The 19,912-nt window shown below is 44.4% G+C and overlaps 1 protein-coding gene across 2 annotated transcripts in view; it reads left to right on the plus strand.

The window, feature by feature from the left end:
* The window catches only part of PLD1 (phospholipase D1), a 139,988-nt gene extending 120,348 nt beyond the window's left edge, over positions 1-19,640 (plus strand). For both annotated transcript variants that reach the window (XM_081007833.1, XM_081007832.1), the window contains exons 21-27: positions 1,655-1,768; positions 3,170-3,219; positions 5,344-5,478; positions 11,229-11,382; positions 11,939-12,053; positions 13,017-14,773; positions 14,872-19,640. In XM_081007833.1, the coding sequence (XP_080863959.1) occupies positions 1,655-1,768; positions 3,170-3,219; positions 5,344-5,478; positions 11,229-11,382; positions 11,939-12,053; positions 13,017-13,241 (793 nt within the window). In that variant the 3' untranslated portion in view covers positions 13,242-14,773; positions 14,872-19,640. The remainder of the gene's footprint in view (positions 1-1,654; positions 1,769-3,169; positions 3,220-5,343; positions 5,479-11,228; positions 11,383-11,938; positions 12,054-13,016; positions 14,774-14,871) is intronic.
* The last annotated feature ends 272 nt before the right edge of the window (positions 19,641-19,912 follow it).

The raw sequence follows: 19,912 nt of genomic DNA on the forward strand, positions 1-19,912 counted from the left end.
CATCCCTGGAATGAGGAGACATTTTCCTCTCTCTCTCTGTCTGTCTCTATCTCAAGTACCAGGAGACATGCAATGAATCCAAATGTTGGACGATTCACACAGAGCACAACTAAACTTTTGGAAGACGCAGTGATAGCTGCCACCGTCAGCTTGAGGCTTGTCCAAACTTACCCTTCATCCCTTCTTTCTGGGCATGGACTGCACTTTAAAGCTCTGGGTTTGTTGGTTTGTTTTGCTCTGGTGCTTCCTCCGTGAAAACCTGCTCTTTAAAGCTCCGTCGGAACAAACAGCATTCTGAGGAAAACCTAAATTCATGGTTGCTTCGGTGGAGCGCTAAAGAGCAGGTTTTTGCAGGGAAAGCTCTGGGGCGAAACAACGACAACGGCTCGGAGCTTTTAAGTGCAGACCTGGGGCAAAACGTAAGCATGGATAAGCCCTTCGCTGGCTTTATGCCTGGCAGACAAATTCACGAAGGAAAAGGCTAGGAATGACTACTAGTCATGATGGCTGTAGGCTACCTCAGAGGCTGCTTGTCTCTGCATACCAGCTGCTTGGGAACACAAGTGGGAGAGGGCTATTTCCCCTCATGCTCTGCTTGTGGTCTTTTCACTGAGCATCTGGTTGTCCACAGTGGGTAGCAGGGATGCTGGACTAGATAAATCTTTGATCTGACCCAGCAGAGCTTTTCTAACATTCTTACAATGTGTTCCTGCCCCAATCCCTTGCCAGTGCTGTGGGGATATGTTCACTGTTCACACTGGGGAGCCAGTGTGGTGTAGTGGTTAAGAGTGGTGGACTCGTAATCTGCTGAACCGGGTTTGCGTCTCTGCTCCTCCACGTGCAACTGCTGGGTGACCTTGGGCCAGTCACACTTCTCTGAAGTTTCTCAGCCTCACTCACCTCACAGAGTGTTTGTTGTGGGGGAGGAAGGGAAAGGAGATTGTTAGCAGCTTTGAGACTCCTTCGGGTAGTGATAAAGCGGGATATCAAATTCAAACTCTTCTTCTTCCATGTTTTTTCCTTTCTTATCTTTTTTTGCGGGGGGGGGGGGGAGAGGAGCAGTATCACTGAACTATAGAGGCCAGAATTATGGAAGGTCATATCCAAGAGCAATATAAAATCATAGAATCATAGAGTTGGAAGAGACCACAAGGGCCATCGAGTCCAACCCCCTGCCAAGCAGGAAACACCATCAGAGCACTCCTGACATATGGTTGTCAAGCCTCTGCTTAAAGACCTCCAAAGAAGGAGACTCCACCACACTCCTTGGCAGCAAATTCCACTGTCAAACAGCTCTTACTGTCAGGAAGTTCTTCCTATTATGATAGATCATTACCTAACATCAGTGTTGGCAAACAGATATGGGGGCAAACCAGCTTTTAAATAAAATCTCAGGCCGACTTAAGAACTTCTGCAGCTTCTTGTTATCATGATAATTTCAATTATATTATGATACATATTTTGGGTTTTGTCCCCCCCCCCTTTGTATTTAACAGGCTCATCAATGACTATTTAAATTGGTTAACTGATCACTGCTTTAATAAAAGGAAGAACTTCTGCGTTTCATAAATCACACCACTATTTGGAGTTTCAGGGTTTCTTGTTCTGGGACTGAGGCAAGGTTGGCTCACCTTTTCTTGTGTTTTCTCTCCAGGGAAAACAAACGGTACCGAGTCTACGTAGTCATCCCACTGCTGCCAGGATTTGAGGGCGATATTTCAACTGGAGGAGGAAATGCACTGCAGGCAATCATGCACTTCAACTACAGGTATCTTGGGTTGTTCCGACTGCCCAAAATATTTTGTTCTCAGCGGTATGCTGTGGTGTGTTAGTGAAGGGAATCTAGGCAGCACACAGCTGAGGTCAGCATCAGTCTTCTGTGGAGTCTCTCAGGCAAAGGGATAAAAGGGGATCTCTGATTCAGGCTTTGCCCCAGGATCCAAAGACCTGACGCATGGAAGACCTTGTGCACCAGCTTGCACTCTGCAGGATAACAGTGTAATTAAAAAAAGGTAAATGATAACATGTAAGGGGGTAGGAGATGCTGGGGCCACCGGACAGAGTTGGAGGAACAAAGTTGGAGCCTTGGGTGGTATCCAGTGTCCTTGTTCCAATTCGCACCCTCTCCAAATCTGCTCCAGGGGTGGGTGAGGGGCATTGTGGAAAACCCAGAGCAGATTGAGCGGGTTTTGAGGAGTGGGAGAGAGAGAAGAGAAAAGTTCTGTGTTGCAAGCATGAATTCTTGCAGTAATGCAAAGAAGGACTTAGCATCACTGTGGAAACCAGCCCTTGGATTTATAAACAGAAGCTTGGAGGGAGTGTGTTTGGTGTGGAAGGGTATTTTATAGTCAGTTGCCAAAGCATGCTGAAGAGTTTTCAACCATTCCGCTCCTCAGAGGCCTCCGTCAGAGGCACGAAGGGCCCTGTGTTTCCTCTTGCCAGTTCAAATGAATATGTGTTATTGTACATTTCTGTCAAATAGCCAGCAGAGGGAGCACAGGCTTTTTGTGTTGGGCCTTGCTACGAAAACCTCACAGGGCACATTTGTGCATTGGCTTTTTAATTAAGCTTTCGCGTTCTATTTCCTAGTATCTTGCTTATAGACAACAGGCTGCGAAAGCAAGAGACCACAGTTAGGTGCCATTTCCCCCAAACGTCATTTTCCTTTTTAAAAAAGTTGCTCGGTAGGCCTGATTCGTGCACCGTGACTTGGCAGATGTGCCATGGCTCCCTCTGAGCCAGGCCTGCGACATGCAGCCCTGTTGTCAGAGTGACTCATGTGTATGATCCACTCCCTGGCGGGTCCATGGATCACTTAAATCATCCCGTCTGGAAATGGTGTTGGGTGACTGATTGCTTCTGGCTTCCTACACATGTGGTGATTTAGGAGCATAAGACAATGCCTTATCCCAGATCAGATAAATCTAGCCCAGGGTTGTCTATTCTGACTGATAGTCACTCTCCAGGATCCCAAGAAGGGATCACCAGCCCTGCAACTTTTTGCCTTCCTTATGTTGTGTTGTGTTTTCCTTTGGAATCAATAGTGTTGCTTGACACCACCTCCCTGCTTTATATATGAACGTATCTGTTGATTTTAATTAGCCCCATCCTTGTCACCCATTCACATACCGCTGCTTTGTGAGTTTAATCATGGCCTTAATTCTTCCAGGACCATGTGCAGAGGAGATAATTCGATCCTGGGACAGCTGAAAGCAGAGAGTAAGTGCTTTGCTTGGCTCTGTGCTCACTGCACACTGTTGGGCCTCGAGGATACTAAAGTTTGATTGATACGCCATAAAGCACCCGTTAGCTGGCATAATTGCAGGATGGTAAAACCAGTAGCATAGGAGGCCTCTGTTATGTCAAGGAGATCTTCAGAATGAAGGAAGCGAAGTAGCAAAACAACATCTGGGTGTCTGCTGAAAACAGAATAGAGCTGCCATTCTTGGCATCCCTTTGGATGCAGCTGAAAATGAATTATTCCCTCCCACCCCCAGCATTTTACTTGATGATACTATGGTGAGCAGACTCCCTGGACTAGGTTATGTGATGGGTCGCTGTTAGGTAGAGTTGAGGGATGAATTCCGTTCAGTTCCCATTTTTAGTGAGAACCGGCACAAGGTGAAGGGGACGACAGAGGACAAGATGGTTGGACAGCGTTCTTGAAGCTACGAACATGAGTTTGACCAAATTGCGGGAGGCAGTGGAAGACAGGAGAGCCTGGCGTGCTCTGGTCCATGGAGTCACAAAGAGTCGGACACAACTAAACAACAATGTCATTCGCATTTCCCAGAATAATGCAGACACCAAACGCAGCAACCCTTCGAAATCCACACTTTTCTAGACACTTTTCTAAACACTTCTCCAACCCAAAACATGTGTGCATCATGGGAAAGCATGCGTTAAAATGCATACATTTGCAAAAATGTGCATGTTTTGCAAAACTAAGTTTATAGTAGGGGTATGGGGTACATTGTGGGTTCTGTGTTGGGACAATTGAGTGATCAAACTCTGAACCATAATTATTTCTTGATTATTTTTTGCCTTTGGTTTATGCTACCTATAAGGTACAATAAGGAAGCTACAGCTGTTAACTCATACGTTGACCTGGTAAGGTGGTCAGTACTGCAACTATTCTCAAACTGCAGTGGCAGGGATGCTTCCTAAACTTATAGAAAATACTATATTTGTGATATCTGACTCCTGGTTGGCTTCAAAAAAGTGTACAGGCTGCCTCCTTGTCTTTCTCAGAGACTGGTCAAGATCAGGCAGGGCTTGGAAAGTCCTTTGGAATTGTAGACATCATTGTTCCAAGGATCACAGGATGTTTTACAGTATGAAACCACAAAAATGCATAACATAATAACAAACAATACAATACCCCCCCTTATTATTAAAGTAATCTGGAAGATGGATGGACTGACAAATTAGAACTATACCCAATGGTTATTGTAATGGGAAACTTAAGGGGGACAGTGTTCAGAATAGATAAATCCATGCAAATGTGCTAGTGGTAGCCAGAATTATAATTGCCAAAAACGAGGCAGGTGGATTGGGGGAGACAGAGAGAGACAGAAGGTGCCATCTATAAAAGAATGGAAAAAAACTATCTGGCACAATATCTTAGTGTATTTTTTAAAAAATGCCCATATTGTACAAGAAGTATGGGAAGGAGCAGTTGATATGCAAAAAGCTTAATTGACAGCTTGGCAGACATTTATTATTGGAAGAGCAAAACAATGTATTCAAATATCAGTAAAGCTGTTTTGTAGGCAATTTAATTAAAGAGCAATTTGTGTATGTCTATCTGTCATCTGTCTATCATTATTCTATATCTATCTATCTATCATTTTTTTTTTATTTTTAAAAAAGTTGTCTATGAACCATACTAAGCTAGGAAAAGAAAAACTATCTGTATTGCCTGTCCAGGAATAAGAGTTGTCATACCAAACAAAGAAAGAAGTTCATACGACAGTTTGCACCTATAGTGTGCCGTAAGGGCTGGATCTAGACACATTAAAAAAAAGTTTCAGAAAAACGCAATGTAAAGCTTATAATGGGAAATCACGTGCCGAAGGAGCAAACTCCTTAGCGCCACCTGGTGTCACAGTGTTGTAACGCATTTAAAACGCTTAAAAAAATACACTAATGTACTGTCGCTGAGCCCAAGGTATCCCAATAAGAGTAATGACTACCTCTTAGTATTCTTACTATTCCTACCACTTCTGTGCAGCTACTATAGCTGCTTTATATGGTGCTGTTCGTTGTCCCACTGCCACACTTATTCCTAAAGCCTCTTTGTTTCCCTTCCCTTTCCCACCACCTGCCCCTGGCACGCTTCAGTTGGAGACCAGTGGATTAATTACATTTCGTTCTGCGGACTCCGAAACCACGCCGAGCTGGAAGGGAAGCTTGTGACAGAATTGATCTACGTTCACAGCAAGCTGATGATTGTGGATGACAACACAGTCATCATTGGTAAGTGAGAAGCTTGTTAAATAAGAGTGTGTTGTTACAAAGCATTTCAATTAAAACTCCTCTGCAGGTTTTTGGGTTTTTTCTAGGGTCTGTCCAATCCTAGGGCTGGTGCTGCTGCTGCGCTGATTGTTCAGCTCAAAGTAGCATCCTTAAGCTGATACAGTGGTACCTTGGTTCCCAAACTTAATCCGTTCCAGAAGTCTGTTCCAAAACCAAAGCGTTCTAAAACCAAGGTGTGCTTTCCCATAGAAAGTAATGCAAAATGGATTAAACCGTTCCAGACTTTTAAAAACAACCCCTAAAACAGCAATTTAACATGGATTTTACTATGTAACGAAACCATTGATCCATAAAATGAAAGCAATAATCAATGTACTGTACTATAAAATAAATAAGACAGTATTGTAGATGATAAAAATATTTTTTTTTTTTCTTACGTGCACCGATGACAGTCATTGTTTGGATGTGGGGCTTTTATCCATTTCTGCAGTCACGCAATCAATCAGTAGCTGAACTGGTTTCCACACAGTCACAAAAACAAGTCGAAAAAACGAAGTCACAAGCCAGTCACAAATCAGTCCCATAAAATGAGGAACAAGTCACAGTAAAAAAAAACCCCACAAAAAAGCCACACAAACAAAAATTCAAAAAAGAGCAAAAACAAAAGCTCCAAATATCACCTCTGTGTTGCGTGGGTGCTTGGGACTCAACAGCCGACAGATTCGACAGGAAGCCTCTGATTAGCAGCGGGGGACTCAATTTACATTTTTTTTTAATAAGATTTATTAAGCTTTTTTAAAATATTACAATAAAAATGAAAAAAGTAACAAAAATACAAAATAAAAATAATTAAAAACACACAGATTTTCCATTACTTGTTTTCCTTTCGCTTGTTTTCCGGACTTCCTCATACCTCCCTTTTTTGTATTCCAGTTCAATTTGTTGGTTCAGCAAATCCTTACCCTCTTTATTTATCCTAATCTTTAGTCTTAAAATAGTAACGTTAAATTTTTACCTATTAACAACCCATTTTTCATAATCCCTTAAAGCATTACAGCTGGAAACCACTTAATTTCTATCCAACATCATTCTAACATTCATTCAATTTACAAATGAAACACACTCAACAGGAAGTGGAACACGTTCAGCTTCCAAGGCAAAGTTCACAAACCAGAACACCCAGGTTTGCAGCGTTCTATTTCCAAGCTGTTCATAAACCAGGGTACCACTGTATTAGCATCAGGAGAAAGTATATTTCCCCCCAAAATGCAACATAAATCGTGACGAGCAAATGATACAGATCAGCCATGGGACACTGGAAGTCAAAGACTGAAGGAGCAAGCTGTGAGGGAAACTTGAGTTAAAGGGAATGAGTCAGTACAGATTCAGATGTTTGCAGATGTCCAGGAAGCAGCTGACCAGACCCAGGGATGTTTACGTGGGACTTTCAGTCCTTCTGGGAGCAAATGAAGGTATGAAGAAATGATCTGAAGAAACTGTAGTGAGATAGAATGCTTTGCTGAGTCTTTTCAGGCCCTCTCGTGCATATTGGAAGATTGAGGGTCCCTGACGCTAAACTCTAGGCCCAAAGGAGGATCAACTCCTTATTTTTGTAATAAAAAAAAATACAGGTAAATGATGTAAGACTTTCGCAAAGGGCACCCAGGCTCAGTCACCTCTATCAACCTGTAACCAAACCCCACTAGGCATTCGCCCTCTTGCATTTCTCCTTGTGCTGCAGCTTTGACAAAAGCACACCAGGCACAAAAGGAACGGCAACTTTTAAGCGAGACTCCCCTGGCTTGATTATTGCACTCGGTGCAGTTTGGCATAACTGGGAGGAAATGATGCCCAAATCACTGACAGGGAAGAAATTTGCCCTTCTCTGCGACGGTCTTCTGCGGGGAACTGGGCCCATCTGGCACGTCTCAAACTTGGGATCTGCCTTGAAACTTTGGCGACTTGTCATCTGCTCTTCAAAGTACAGAACATGCTGTGAAATTTGGATGCTTTACGCTGACATGTGTGCTCCATCGGCTCCTTTTCCAAGGGATTTGGGGAGGGAGGAGGGGAATGTGTTGACAACAAGGCAGTCATCTTCCTGCTTCTCTTCTCTCCTGCTAGTGGTTGCAGAGGGCAGACTTTACTCATTCTCCTCCTTGATTTCAGAATAGGAAGTAGACACCGCCTTGTTTAGGTTGCCTTCCAAGAAAGCTGTTGCATCAGTAGGAGCATTGTGTATGATAGACTTTTTGCCTAAGAATCCAAAACTGCAAAAATCATGGTGCTGCTATTTCCTGTCCCCAGAGTGTCACGGTCCGGTCTACGGGCGATTGAAGTCCCGTCTGAGGACTTCAGGACTGGGGGCAAGATGGTGGGGTGGGAGCAGGAATGCGAGTCCAGAAGTCAGGGGGTCCGAGGGTCAGGAAACACGGAGTCACAAAGTCAAGGGTCAGGGTCAAGAAGCAAGGAGTCAAGGAGCCGAGGTCCGAGGATCAGGAAGCAAGGAGCCAAAAGCAGCAAGGCAGGAAATGTCTTGCTGTGGCAAACAGCCGAAGCAAAATGCTGACCTTATATCCCTTCCCAGCTCTTGCCACCAGGTGCAGTGAGTTACCAAACGGCCTCACCTGTGCAGCCGCACCTTGCCTCTCCACAACAAACTTAGGAAGGCCGCAGTCCTGCGAAGCCCTACTGGTCACAGGGCCTAGCTCCTGCACACACTCCTGACACAGAGTAGCTTGCTTATTGCATTACTTAAATGTTTCTCAATTTTAATGAAAACTACCCAGAGTGATTTGCAGCACATTCACAATGAGAACACCTGGATACTTGTAAACAAATCATCCACTGAAGCAAAGGAAGACACACCTCTGGAAGGTATTTCTTACATGAAATACTTCTTACACCACTTTTGTGGCGATCACACAGGGTCCCCGGACGTTTGATGATCTATTGATCCCCGTGCCACCACTGTGATTGCTTCGCCGCTGCCACAAACCCGTTTCTCTCGGGTACACACGGAGTCCAGACAGTTGTTAACATTCAACCAAATAAACGAGTTTATTTTATAAGCATTAACAAGTTTATGGTTTCAGATAATTTTTCTTGACAGTTTCTTAATCTTAGTTTCTTTACCGCCCTATACCTTCCTAATAACTTCTACCTGATTATCCCAACTGTCTATCTGACTCCTCTTAACAGATTCTCTCACTCTCTCACATCAAACTATCCCATCCCACAGACTTATCCTCCCTCTCTCTTCTCTAACACCTGGCATTAAGTGGAGCTGAAAAGGCTTCCCTCAAAGAAAAGTTTTTGAGTAACGTTAAAGAGAAGGCTGGGATGCGGGTGGTGCTGTGGTCTAAACCACTGAGCAAGGCCCAAGGGGCTTGCCGATCGGAAGGTCAGCAGTTCGAATCCCAACGACGGGGTGAGTTCCCATTGTCCAGTCCCAGCTCCTGCCAACCTAGCAGTTTGAAAGCACGTCAGAGTGCAAGTAGATAAATAGGTACCACTCTGGCGGGAAGGTAAATGTTTCCGTGCACTATTCTGGTTTCGCCAGAAGTGGCTTAGTCATGCTGGCCACATGACCCGGAAAAACTGTCTGCGGACAAACATTGGCTCGCTCGGTCAGTGAAGCGAGATGAGCGCCGCAACCCCGGAGTCGTTAGCGACTGGACTTAACTGTCAGTGTTCCTTTACCTTTACCTTTAAAGAGAAGGCTAAAGTATTTGGGGGGGGGGGAGTCTCATCATGGAGGTGGGTTTCATGGATTTTTTTGCCTTAAAACACCATAATTTCCTGATCTGTGTCTTGTTAGTTATTTTTAAAGGACTGGAAATAGTTACTTTCCAGGGCCCCTGCATATCTCTGTTTTATTGTGCATTCATGATGTTTTGTGTTCATGATGCTATCAGGGCAGTCATACGTGACACGGTCCTGTTTGTGTCTGCTAGTGTTTTGGGGCAGGCATCCTTCTTTGTTTCCAATTGGTGTGTATCCTGTCTATATGCTTCTCAGATGAAGCAAACACTACTTCCTTGTCCCTGGGATGGATGAATAGATCCCTGTGACACTGGGCTGCTGGCCTCACAAAAAGCAGCAACACTGACAGCTACCACAACATTTCCCATGTTCCGCCTTAGGCAATTTTTTTTCCTACGTAGCAGACATTTCGGTCTTACAGTGTAGTTTCATCCCTCTGCAGAAACAGCTTGGAGCTGCTGGAGAAATTAAGCTCCAGACTTTTTTCTTCTTCATTTGGATTGAGAATTGTTTAACCTCTCATATGCTGGAGTTTATGAAGCATATGGTATGTCTTCCTCTCTTTCCTGCCCTTCTTCTCCCCACTGTGTCATTGGCTGCTTTTATGGGGTTTTGATTCTTTATACTAGGAGCTGCCTTTGACATCAAGGCTGCCTTAACAGATCTTCATGTCCAGAGCCCCCGTTGCTCCAATTGTGGATAATGTTACAAGGCATTTATATTGGTCGCCTTCGGAGTTTGCACAAATCAGCAGAGGTAATTCTCCACTGCTCTGTTGCCTGCTGGTGTAAGGAAGAGTTTTCAGCTGGTTGGAGAACTTATGTGGCCCCGTGGATAGTTTTAACAAAAGCTGAAGGTAGTATGATGGAGGCACTGTTGCCCATCAAAACAGATTTTGCAGGTATCCGTAGTTCTTTGGTTGGTAAAAAGATGTCTGGAGACCAGGAATGAGACACAGCATATAGAAGGGGGTCTTGGGTGACCATTTACATCTCATAAAAGAGGTGTTTTTAAAGAAACAGTTACCAATTTGCATAAGCTCATATACACATGCACATTTAGCAACGATTATTGTAATTTCACTATGCATCTTGCTGTAGTGAAGAAGACTATGGCCAGGTGACCTGTGTGCCTACTGCTGATGGGTGGCTTCAGGTTCCCTGCCGCTCTTCCTTTTTGGGGATTCTTTTAAACTGCACTAGGACCAGATGGAGGACTCTCCTCTGTAAATTAGGATCCACATCACAACCCGCGTTGCAACCTTTGTAGGTTTCAAAACAGTGTTTCCCAAACTTAGGCCTGTTTTTTGGACTACAACACCCATCATACCTAGCTAGCAGGACCAGTGGTCAGGGATGATGGGAACTGTAGTCCAAAAACAGCTGGAGACCCAAGTTTGGGAAACATTGTTTTAAAAGAAACCCTTTTGAAAACACTTCCATGCCTGTCTCTTGACAACCACAAAAAGGGGTAACTTATTGCCACTGCTTATCCTATTCTCAATCCAACAACAAATATGTTCTGTGAAGATGAAACATCCTACAGATGCTGTGCTGGGATATAAATTGAATTATTATTATAGGTCTCGTAATCTGTGCTGCAGTTCAATCTGAAATATGAGCGTCCTTTGTTTGGTCAGTTGCCACGTGGTCCTTTTTGTTAAGTTGTGGGTGAACATATCAGACGAAACAGCGATTCTTCAAACAGCTCTTGTTTATTCACAGGCCAGAACAGAACTGAACTGAAGGGCTCAGTCAGCCTGCTTATATAGAGCTCCAGTACAACGTTACTGTAGCAGCTTTCTAAAACTATCCAATCACTGAACGTCACTTTCAATCCCTTATTTGCATAACTATCTACAGTATCCCCCTGCTGGCCCAGGGTGAGAACTTCAGTACATAACACTTTTGAGCCACTTTAAAGCATTAACTTACACATACCATGTTTCTGTGTCTCTTCCTTTCTCCCTCCCAATGTCTTCATAGGCTCTGCTAACATTAATGACCGCAGTATGCTGGGCAAGCGAGACAGCGAAATGGCCGTCATCGTGCAGGATACAGACACCCTTCCTTCAGTGATGGACGGGGAAGACTACAAAGCGGGGCGGTTTGCTCAGTCTCTCCGCCTTCAGTGCTTCAGGTACCATCGCAGCCCAAAGCTGCTTTGTTAAAAGTAGGGCTGTAACCCAATTTAAGAAGAAGGAAAAAACAAATTGTTTCATAATGGGAGGTTTGGAGTGCAATCCTATCCATGTTTGCCCAGTAGTAAGTACCTACAAGTCCTGCTTACCAAACACAATGCATTCCCAGGAGATCATTCATTAAGCGACTGTTCACTTAACGAGTCCACAATTTCCATTGATTCCTATGGGAACATTTCTAATCTGTGATTTGTTCAGTCTCTTCCCGCTGACCCTCCATGGTTTCTTCCTGAAATGGCTGCAGCCAACTAGCAAAAGAGAGACGAAGGAAAAACTGATTTGTCCATCTCCCTCCCTCTCTCCCTACATGATTTCTGCCCGAAAATGGTTGCCGCTGACCGGCAAAGCACAAATAAGTAAGGAAGTGGGCAAACTTCCATCTGTTTGGATATCTGAATCAGGCGTTCGTGTAGTGAGGTTTGGGCATAATTCTTTATGTCTCCAATAGTGTATAATTCCCATACCCTTCTTTTTTCATCTTCCCCCAATTCTCAGAGTTGTCCTTGGCAATTCAACAGACCCTAATGATATCCAGGATCCTGTTTGCGACAAATTCTTCAAGGAAGTGTGGGTTGCAACGGCTGCACGCAATGCCACTATATATGATAAGGTGATATATTTACTCCTGCGTTCCACTCTTCCTTCGTGAAAGCTATGAAGGAGAATAGAGAGTGCCCTCGCTTTGTGGGTGGGGCATTTAAAGGAGGGGCAATTCTTCTAGAACCTTCCACAAGATACTCTGAGCAGCAGGGAGGGGCAGAGTAACCGCTTTGGGGCATTGAGCCCCAAAAAGCTGGGCTCTGTGCCCTTATCTGCTGTTAGATTTAGCAGAGTTTCGTAGTTTTCAGTTTTGTCTGGAAAATAGTTGCAGAAACCCGGGGGTACATTTCAGGTTTTCCTCTGTAGTGGAATGGGTGAGTAACTTAAAATCAGTCAAAATGTGTGTATGAACTTTAACATGGATTCATCCAAGGAATCTTGGGAACTGTAGTTTGATGTGCGTACTAGAGAGGGGGGAGAAATGCAATTCAGTTCACATTAAAAGGCAACCATATATAATTGCGCTTTCCAAAAGAATATGTGAACCAAACACAGCTATCCTTTGAAATTCGTACTTCTCTGAATTGTGCAGCGCAGTTCTCCAGCCAAGCGGCATGTACAGAAGTACACATACATGGATAAAGTATGCATAAAAAGGCTTATGTTTGTGAAAATAGCATACAAAATGCATTGCATTGGGGGAAACGGCTTTGCAAAAGTATATACATTAAGCCAAACATGTATATTAGGAGAAAACCATACTAAATGCTGAGTTATGTTATGAGGTGAGGGAAAACATTTGCAAACTGATATGTAAATATGGAGAACTGAACATATGTTTGGGAAAAGGAGAAAAACCAAAACTGACAGATTTCGGTTGTCTGTTTGAGATCCCTAGCCTTTGGCACAGACCTGCAGTTCCGTGGGGAGCGGTGGTGCCCATTAAGCCCCTTGGGTAAGTCTCTGGTGTAGATGGGCCTTTGGAAAGACTTCTGTGCTCACGCTCCTTTTCTTCATCCATCTCTTGAATTAGGTTTTCCGAAGCCTTCCCAATGACGAAGTAACTAGCTTGGCCAAGTTACGGGAGTACATCACTAAGCCGAAGCTCGCTTGCGAAAATCCTGCCAAAGCAGCAGAAGAACTCAAAAAGATTCGTGGGTTTTTAGTTCAGTTCCCCTTTGGTTTCCTGCAAGAAGAGAATTTGCTTCCCTCCGTCGGGACAAAAGAATCAATGGTGCCCATGGAGACTTGGACATAAGAGGATCCAGCATACGTTGGATTTAAGAACACAAAAAGCAAAAACAGGGTTCTCTGGAGATCTGCTGAATCGATTGTGGTTGCATGGGATGTTTTTGCCAAGTCCGCACCGATCCAAAAGTGCCTTTTAGTGGAAGAGCTTCAGAGAAAACAACAGTGTAGCAGGGCGAAATGTCGAAAGCAACCGATAACTGACAAGTTCTGCTCACGGATAAAAGAGGACTTGCAATTAAGCAACCCAGGAAGGAGGGGAATTGCAAGCCACTTTCTTGAAAGACCACAAGTCACATTGCAAGACGCCACTTATTCCATGCATGCTTGCTCTTCTTGGCCTCAAAGGGAATTCAGAAACTCATTGCCATAAAGAACTGTGAGAAAGCGCCTGTTCGTCCCACCTGTCTTTTACACTGGAGAATGTTTGACAACCACTTGCCACAACAATAACTAAGGCCACCACTTCCAAGGAAGTACCTCTTGCACTAGGCAAAGTGAATTTGCACCCATGTGTCTGTCATGAGCCGTGCACAGAACACAGACTTATTTGCTGCGAATATGCATGTGCTGTCAATGTAATTATTACACCCATGGTGGATTGTGGGCTATAGCAGTTGGTTAAATCTTTGGCCCTAGGCTACCTAGCTAGAATTTATTTCTTTTTCTTTAGACTCCTGTTTTTTGCGGGGGGGGGGGGAGTATTCTGTAAATTGACTGCTGAGAAAACACTGCATGCTGCCACTTTGGGCCATGACTGTGATCACTATCTGTCTGTTGGCACTCAGCTCTTCAGTGCTGTGTTTACATCAAGAAAATGCTTCTAGTTTTGGAGTGCTTGCATGCGTCCCATTACATCAGTATGGGCTGGAACATTTGGAGGCAACACTCGGGCTTAGTTCCCACTGTTTAATGCACTGGTTTGCATAAAAGCGCTTTTGACGCCGTGGATCATCAGGGTGCACAGTCCCACAGCAGCAAGGGTGCTGGCAATGAAGGGTCAAGACCACCAAGTGTGAGAGCCAGTGTGGTGTAGTGGTTAAGAGTGGTAGACTGGTAGACTCGTAATCTGGTGAACCGGGTTTGCTTCTCCACTCCTCCACATGCAGCTGCTGGGTGACCTTGGGCTAGTCACACTTCTTTGAAGTCTCTCAGCCCTGCTCACCTCACAGAGTGTTTGTTGTGGGGGAGGAAGGGAAAGGAGATTGTTAGCTGCTTTGAGACTCCTTAAAGGTAAAGGTAAAGGGACCCCTGACCATTAGGTCCAGTCGTGACCAACTCTGGGGTTGCGGTGCTCGTCTCGCTTTATTGGCCGAGGGAGCCGGCATACAGCTTCCAGGTCATGTGGCCATCATGACTAAGCCGCTTCTAGCGAACCAGAGCAGCACATGGAAACGCCGTTTACCTTCCCACCGGAGTGGTACCTATTTTTCTACTTGCACTTGACGTGCTTTTGAACTGCTAGGTTGGCAGGAGCAGGGACCAAGCAACAGGAGCTCACCCCGTCGTGGGGATTCGAACCACTGATCTTCTGATCGAGAAGTCCTAGGCTCTGTGGTTTAACCCACAGTGCCACCCGCGTCCCTTGAGACTCCTTAGGGTAGTGATAAAGCGGGATATCGTCCAAACTCTTCTTCAAGTTCTTGGTTATCCATTGTGCTGCATAACGTCATTTAAGTCGTGCCCTTGTTAGCAAAGCACCTGCGGTATGGATCCCCTTCTTCCCCGTGTGATGGCTTCCTGGGGCACAGCCAGTCACCATGGGATACAAAGGTATTTTGGACTGCAGCAACAGGAGACCTGACAGATGCTGTAGCTGGTGCCCAAGGAAGACTGCTCCCTTGTCCAGACAAGGCCCCAAAGCCTGAGCGGTAGTATTTATTACCTGGAAAGCTGTCTGCAAACTCCGGCTTCCTCAGCCTGAAGCAAGATGAGCGCCGCGCCCCATAGTCGCCTTTTAACCGTCCAGGGGTCCTTTACCTTTACCTTATTTATTTAAGGCCACCATCAGTAAAGGAGACTGCGATTCGGCAGTCACAGGGAATTCTGATTCGAGATATGCAGCCACCTGCTAGGGGGAATTAGATAAATGATGTTGTACTGTATCCTTTAGCTGTAAAAGATTATGACAGGGTTTATATATATATATATATAGACTCCCACCTGAAACATAACTGGCACCTCCATCTTCATTTCAAGCTCCTTGTTGTCTGTATAGTAAGCAATTTCATTAGGCGGAGGACAGTCTAGTGCTTTGCATTATGCTGATAAATAAGAAAACACTTAACATTCCTCAAGGGCAGGGCTGCTGCCTGGCTTAGTTTCAAGTTGCTATACAGTGCCTGGCATTTCATGCTGCTAATCCATAGCATGGGCAGAAATCACATGCCTTCTTTGCCGACGGTGAATTAGACGTCTGTCATGATGGTTCAATAATTTATGCACTGCATCCTTTTAGGAGAGAAAACTGCATGGCTAATGTATGTCTCTGTGACGCGCTGTCCATGGCTTACGATTTCTCAGGAAGTGTCAGCTTTCAAATTCGTTCTGCTGTTGCTGCTGCTATTTGCAAGTGGACTTTGGGGATAATTGCTGGGAAATCGGGTTGATTCAGAGGACTACTGTGATGTGAAGGCACTGTTGTAGATGGAATTGGGTCGCTGTGGAGCTTTCAGTTCAGCCAATGTTGTTCTGCATATTTCCAGGCCAGGGGTCGCCAACATGGCATCTGCCAGTATCCACACACACACCCCATGGCGCCCATGGAAGCTCCCAGTACATAACCCCACAAAAATCCACAATACGTGAAAGACAGTTTGTTCTTCCTCTTCAGTTCCTGTTTGCACTGGCTCAGCCTCTCCTACTTCGAAACCACGATGCCACTGTTAGGATCCCCTGCTCTCGAGTGGGACCCTGGCAGAGACACATGCCCGACTGGCATGTTCTCTCCCTCCTGGTCGATCGTTCGGGAGCTTCAAAAGCTTTCTTCAGCCCGAACATCACAGCGACTGATGCCAAGAAACATCAGCACACTTAGGGATCCGCAGAGTTTTCGCAGTTGCGTAACAGAACTCAGCAACTCAGCATTTTGGCTAATCTACTTTATTTACATATAAACACACATGGAGCACTGCAACATGGCTCCCTCTCTCTCTAGCATCAGACAGCAAAGAGAGAATGAACAAAGGACAATAGTCCCACCTCACGGAACACAGTAACACAAACATCCTGTCTCCGTCACTTCCCACTCTGTGGAGTCAAAACATACACCATGTGATAGACAAAAATCCCATAACTGCAGACACGGGGAATGAATCTTCAACAGTCACACCCAAACAGCAGCCATTTTGTGACTGGCACCCACAGCACTTTCTTGAAATTCCAAAAAAGTCCACTGGCCCAAAGGCGGTCGGTGACCCCCGTTCTAGGTCAGGGTGGCACAAGGAAATAGAACAGGAGAGAAGCCTGCAATCCTGTCTGCCACTTTCATAGTACGCTGCTGCCCAGGCTGAGCAGACTAGAAGTAAAACCTTACTGAGTCATTAGGGGCACTGTTGCAATTACACTATCTTATACTTGGGCATTATCTGGTGCTTCCGACTTCACTTCCAGAATGCTGACCCCCAAAGGATGGCCACTACTGTAATCTGGGCTGTGATTGTTTTGTGGGCGAGTGGTTTGTAGCCTTCTTTGTAGTTGCATGTTGTGAATTATCAGTTCTGTGTTAGCAGCGTTTGCTTTGTAGCCTGAAGGCTTCACGGTGAATACTGTTGCACCAGGCGCACTGTAGCGTCACTAATATAAAGCAAATAATTTCAGAGAAATGTGAAGACCTATAGGTTCACCATAAGAAACATGGGATGCTGTTTTGCAGAGAGAAGGGTTTACTGGCCTGCGTGTTATTATCGGTCAACTTGACTACCAAGATAATGTTCATTGATAGACTGCTTGTGAACTTGGTTGGCCCTTTCGATTATTTTATAGGCACTGCAAACTCTTGTCCTGGAAAAAAATTACATGGCCTAGACAAATGGCAGCTTCAACTGCAGACCTCATGCCCAGTTTACGGCCATTTAAGCTTGTATAGTAAATTTGCTCCATAAAGCTATCTGTTGTGCTCTAGCTATGTTACCAAGATTTTAACACTGGCATGGATTAATATTCCTGTGTAGTGCCTCCCATCTACAAAACTTGCTGTAATTTAAATTTTGTTTAAATTTAATTTATGAAAATTAACTCATAGAATAACGCTGAAACATTGGATTCCTTAGATAGGGGTGCTTGCTATATCACACGGCCAGATTTACGAAGGCTTCCATAGCAAACTACTAGGCATCTCATGGCAAACTTTCTGGCTGTGGATCTGTTCAGTTTGCTTGTCCAGTTCATCCATTCTTTATTCTCCTTTTCACTGACTACCCACAATCAGTCATGCCTATTTATTGCTGCTGAAGCGTGTCCGGACCCCTTGGTAAATCATTCCAACTTGACTCGCCTTTCTGGATTAGGCTGTTAGTGTTTTGCTGACTTTGAATCCCTCGTGCTTCCATCTATATATTTATTTCCCATGTAGGGTATGGGGAACCAATTCAGTCTGGTTTGCATTGTAATACAAATCTACCTAACGTTCACTTCTCAAAACTATCCACAGCTCTCCTTTGAAATGCACACTTCTCTGAATTTTGCTATTCCGTTCTCCAACCAAATAACGTGTACAGAATAATGTGCATATTAGGGGAAAGTGAGCATGAAGATGCATCTGTTATTGAAAGCAACATACAAAAAAAAAGGATTATAATTGGGGGAAAGGCATGCTCAGACGCTAATGAATCTTCATGAGGATTTTTTAAAAAGAAAAATTGACAAACTGGTGCAGAAATTAAAATGAGCTAGAGACTGGAAAAAATGAGGATGTGCAAGAAACCAAAATGGGCAGATTACCCATCCCTATTCTCAGCTATATGCATTTCAGGCAAAATGTCCTGGGTTTGATCCCTGATCCCTGCAGCTAAGCAGGAGAGCTCTGCAAGTCAGAGCAAGCAATTCTGGACTAGGTATATCAGCGGTACAAGATAGCTTCATATAGTGTCCATATGATTTACAGAGCCTTGGTCTACTGAACACCATGCAAAAAAATTGCAACTGATAGAACATCCATTTTTATCATACAATTGCTTATTTTTAGAAGTTCGGTACCTTTATTCATGTACTGAACCTGCCAGAATCTCTTGGCCATGCTTGCTTGGGCCTGAAGGAATTTGGGAGTTCAGCAACCTCTGGAACGCCATGGCTTCCCCACTACCAAAACACAGGACAGGGTTGTGGCACGCAGACTATGGAACTCCGCCCTGGGAGTCTTGTCTGCCTTGCAGGGAGTTGAACTAGATGACCCTTGCGTTCCCTTCCAAGTCTACAATTCTGTGATTCATTTCTCTGTTGGCCTTCAGGTGTGTGATATAGAAAGGTTATTCCACTGCACTTTTGGCATGAGTAATAATTTCAGGTCTTTTCTCTCCTATTGTATGCTTTAAGATGACTACTGTTATTTACACTGGTATGCCTGCATCTCTGATACTGTATCACGACACTGATTGCTAATTTTCTGCACTTGTTCTCGTGGCTGATTGTTAGCTACCTTGGGGGACCCAAATGTGGATGAAAAGAAATGTTTCAGTTAATAAGTAAAAGAGGAAGCTTGTGTGGCCAGGACGACATCCTGTTCCGACCACCACTACTCATGTCACTACTTTGAGGACTTGCCAGAAAACTCGTCCATTGCTGCTGTAATTGATAAGCCTCTGAAGCCTGCTGAATCAGGAATCCACGAGGTTGAAGGACAAAAGTCAGTATTGATCGAAATAACCTGCAACCAGTGCGGAATCAGAATGAAAAGCCACACAGACAAATGGAATCCAGAACTTCTTTTCCTCCTGACCTTTTAAGGAGTAAAAACAAAACATGCTGTCGTCTTTGTTTCCCCCGCAATTGTTGCTGGGCCATTTGCACCATCGCAGTTGCTTAAAATAGATGTAGACGCCAAGAATAATTGTAATTTACTTGTCTCCATCCTTGACGCAGAGATAATGGGAGAAAAACAAAGTTAGCTTTTTAATTGGCTGGTCAAACCACTTTCTCCGGATTAACTGAGCAGTAAGACAAGCCTGCACCTTTTTTGTGTGTGTGTGTGTGTGTTTTTCAGAGGGGTTGGGACAATTCTAAATATCTGTGCAACTACATGAACACTGTGAATATGCCTTCTGTGAAGGATTCATAATCGTCCTCTGTTTTTTGTTTTGTTTTTGATATTGCTAATCTTGCTAATGGCTGCTTTTATTATTATTTTTCCTTCTTCCGTGATTGTGACTAAAACGTAATGTATCTGAATATAAAATTGCATCCGGGCTCTTCATTTTGAGAGTCGCTTCTTTTTTCTTACAGTCGGGGGGGGGGGGACACACCTTTTTCAGTACAAGAGCTGTTATTCCCTTCTGGGCAGCTTTCCTGGACCACATGTTGGTGATTGAGTGGAAGGAGTGAAGCAATGGACGCTAAGTGTTACTTATGTATAGTAGATTACTTCCTACACACACACCTACACCTGCCTTGGACTGGTTGGATGCAGAGGAAAAGGTGGGAGGAACCAACTGGGGAACCACCAAGGAAAGAGGGTTCAGAGCTTGG

Source organism: Podarcis pityusensis (assembly GCF_964106645.2).
Source record: "Podarcis pityusensis genome assembly, chromosome: 5".
NCBI lineage: Eukaryota > Metazoa > Chordata > Lepidosauria > Squamata > Lacertidae > Podarcis > Podarcis pityusensis.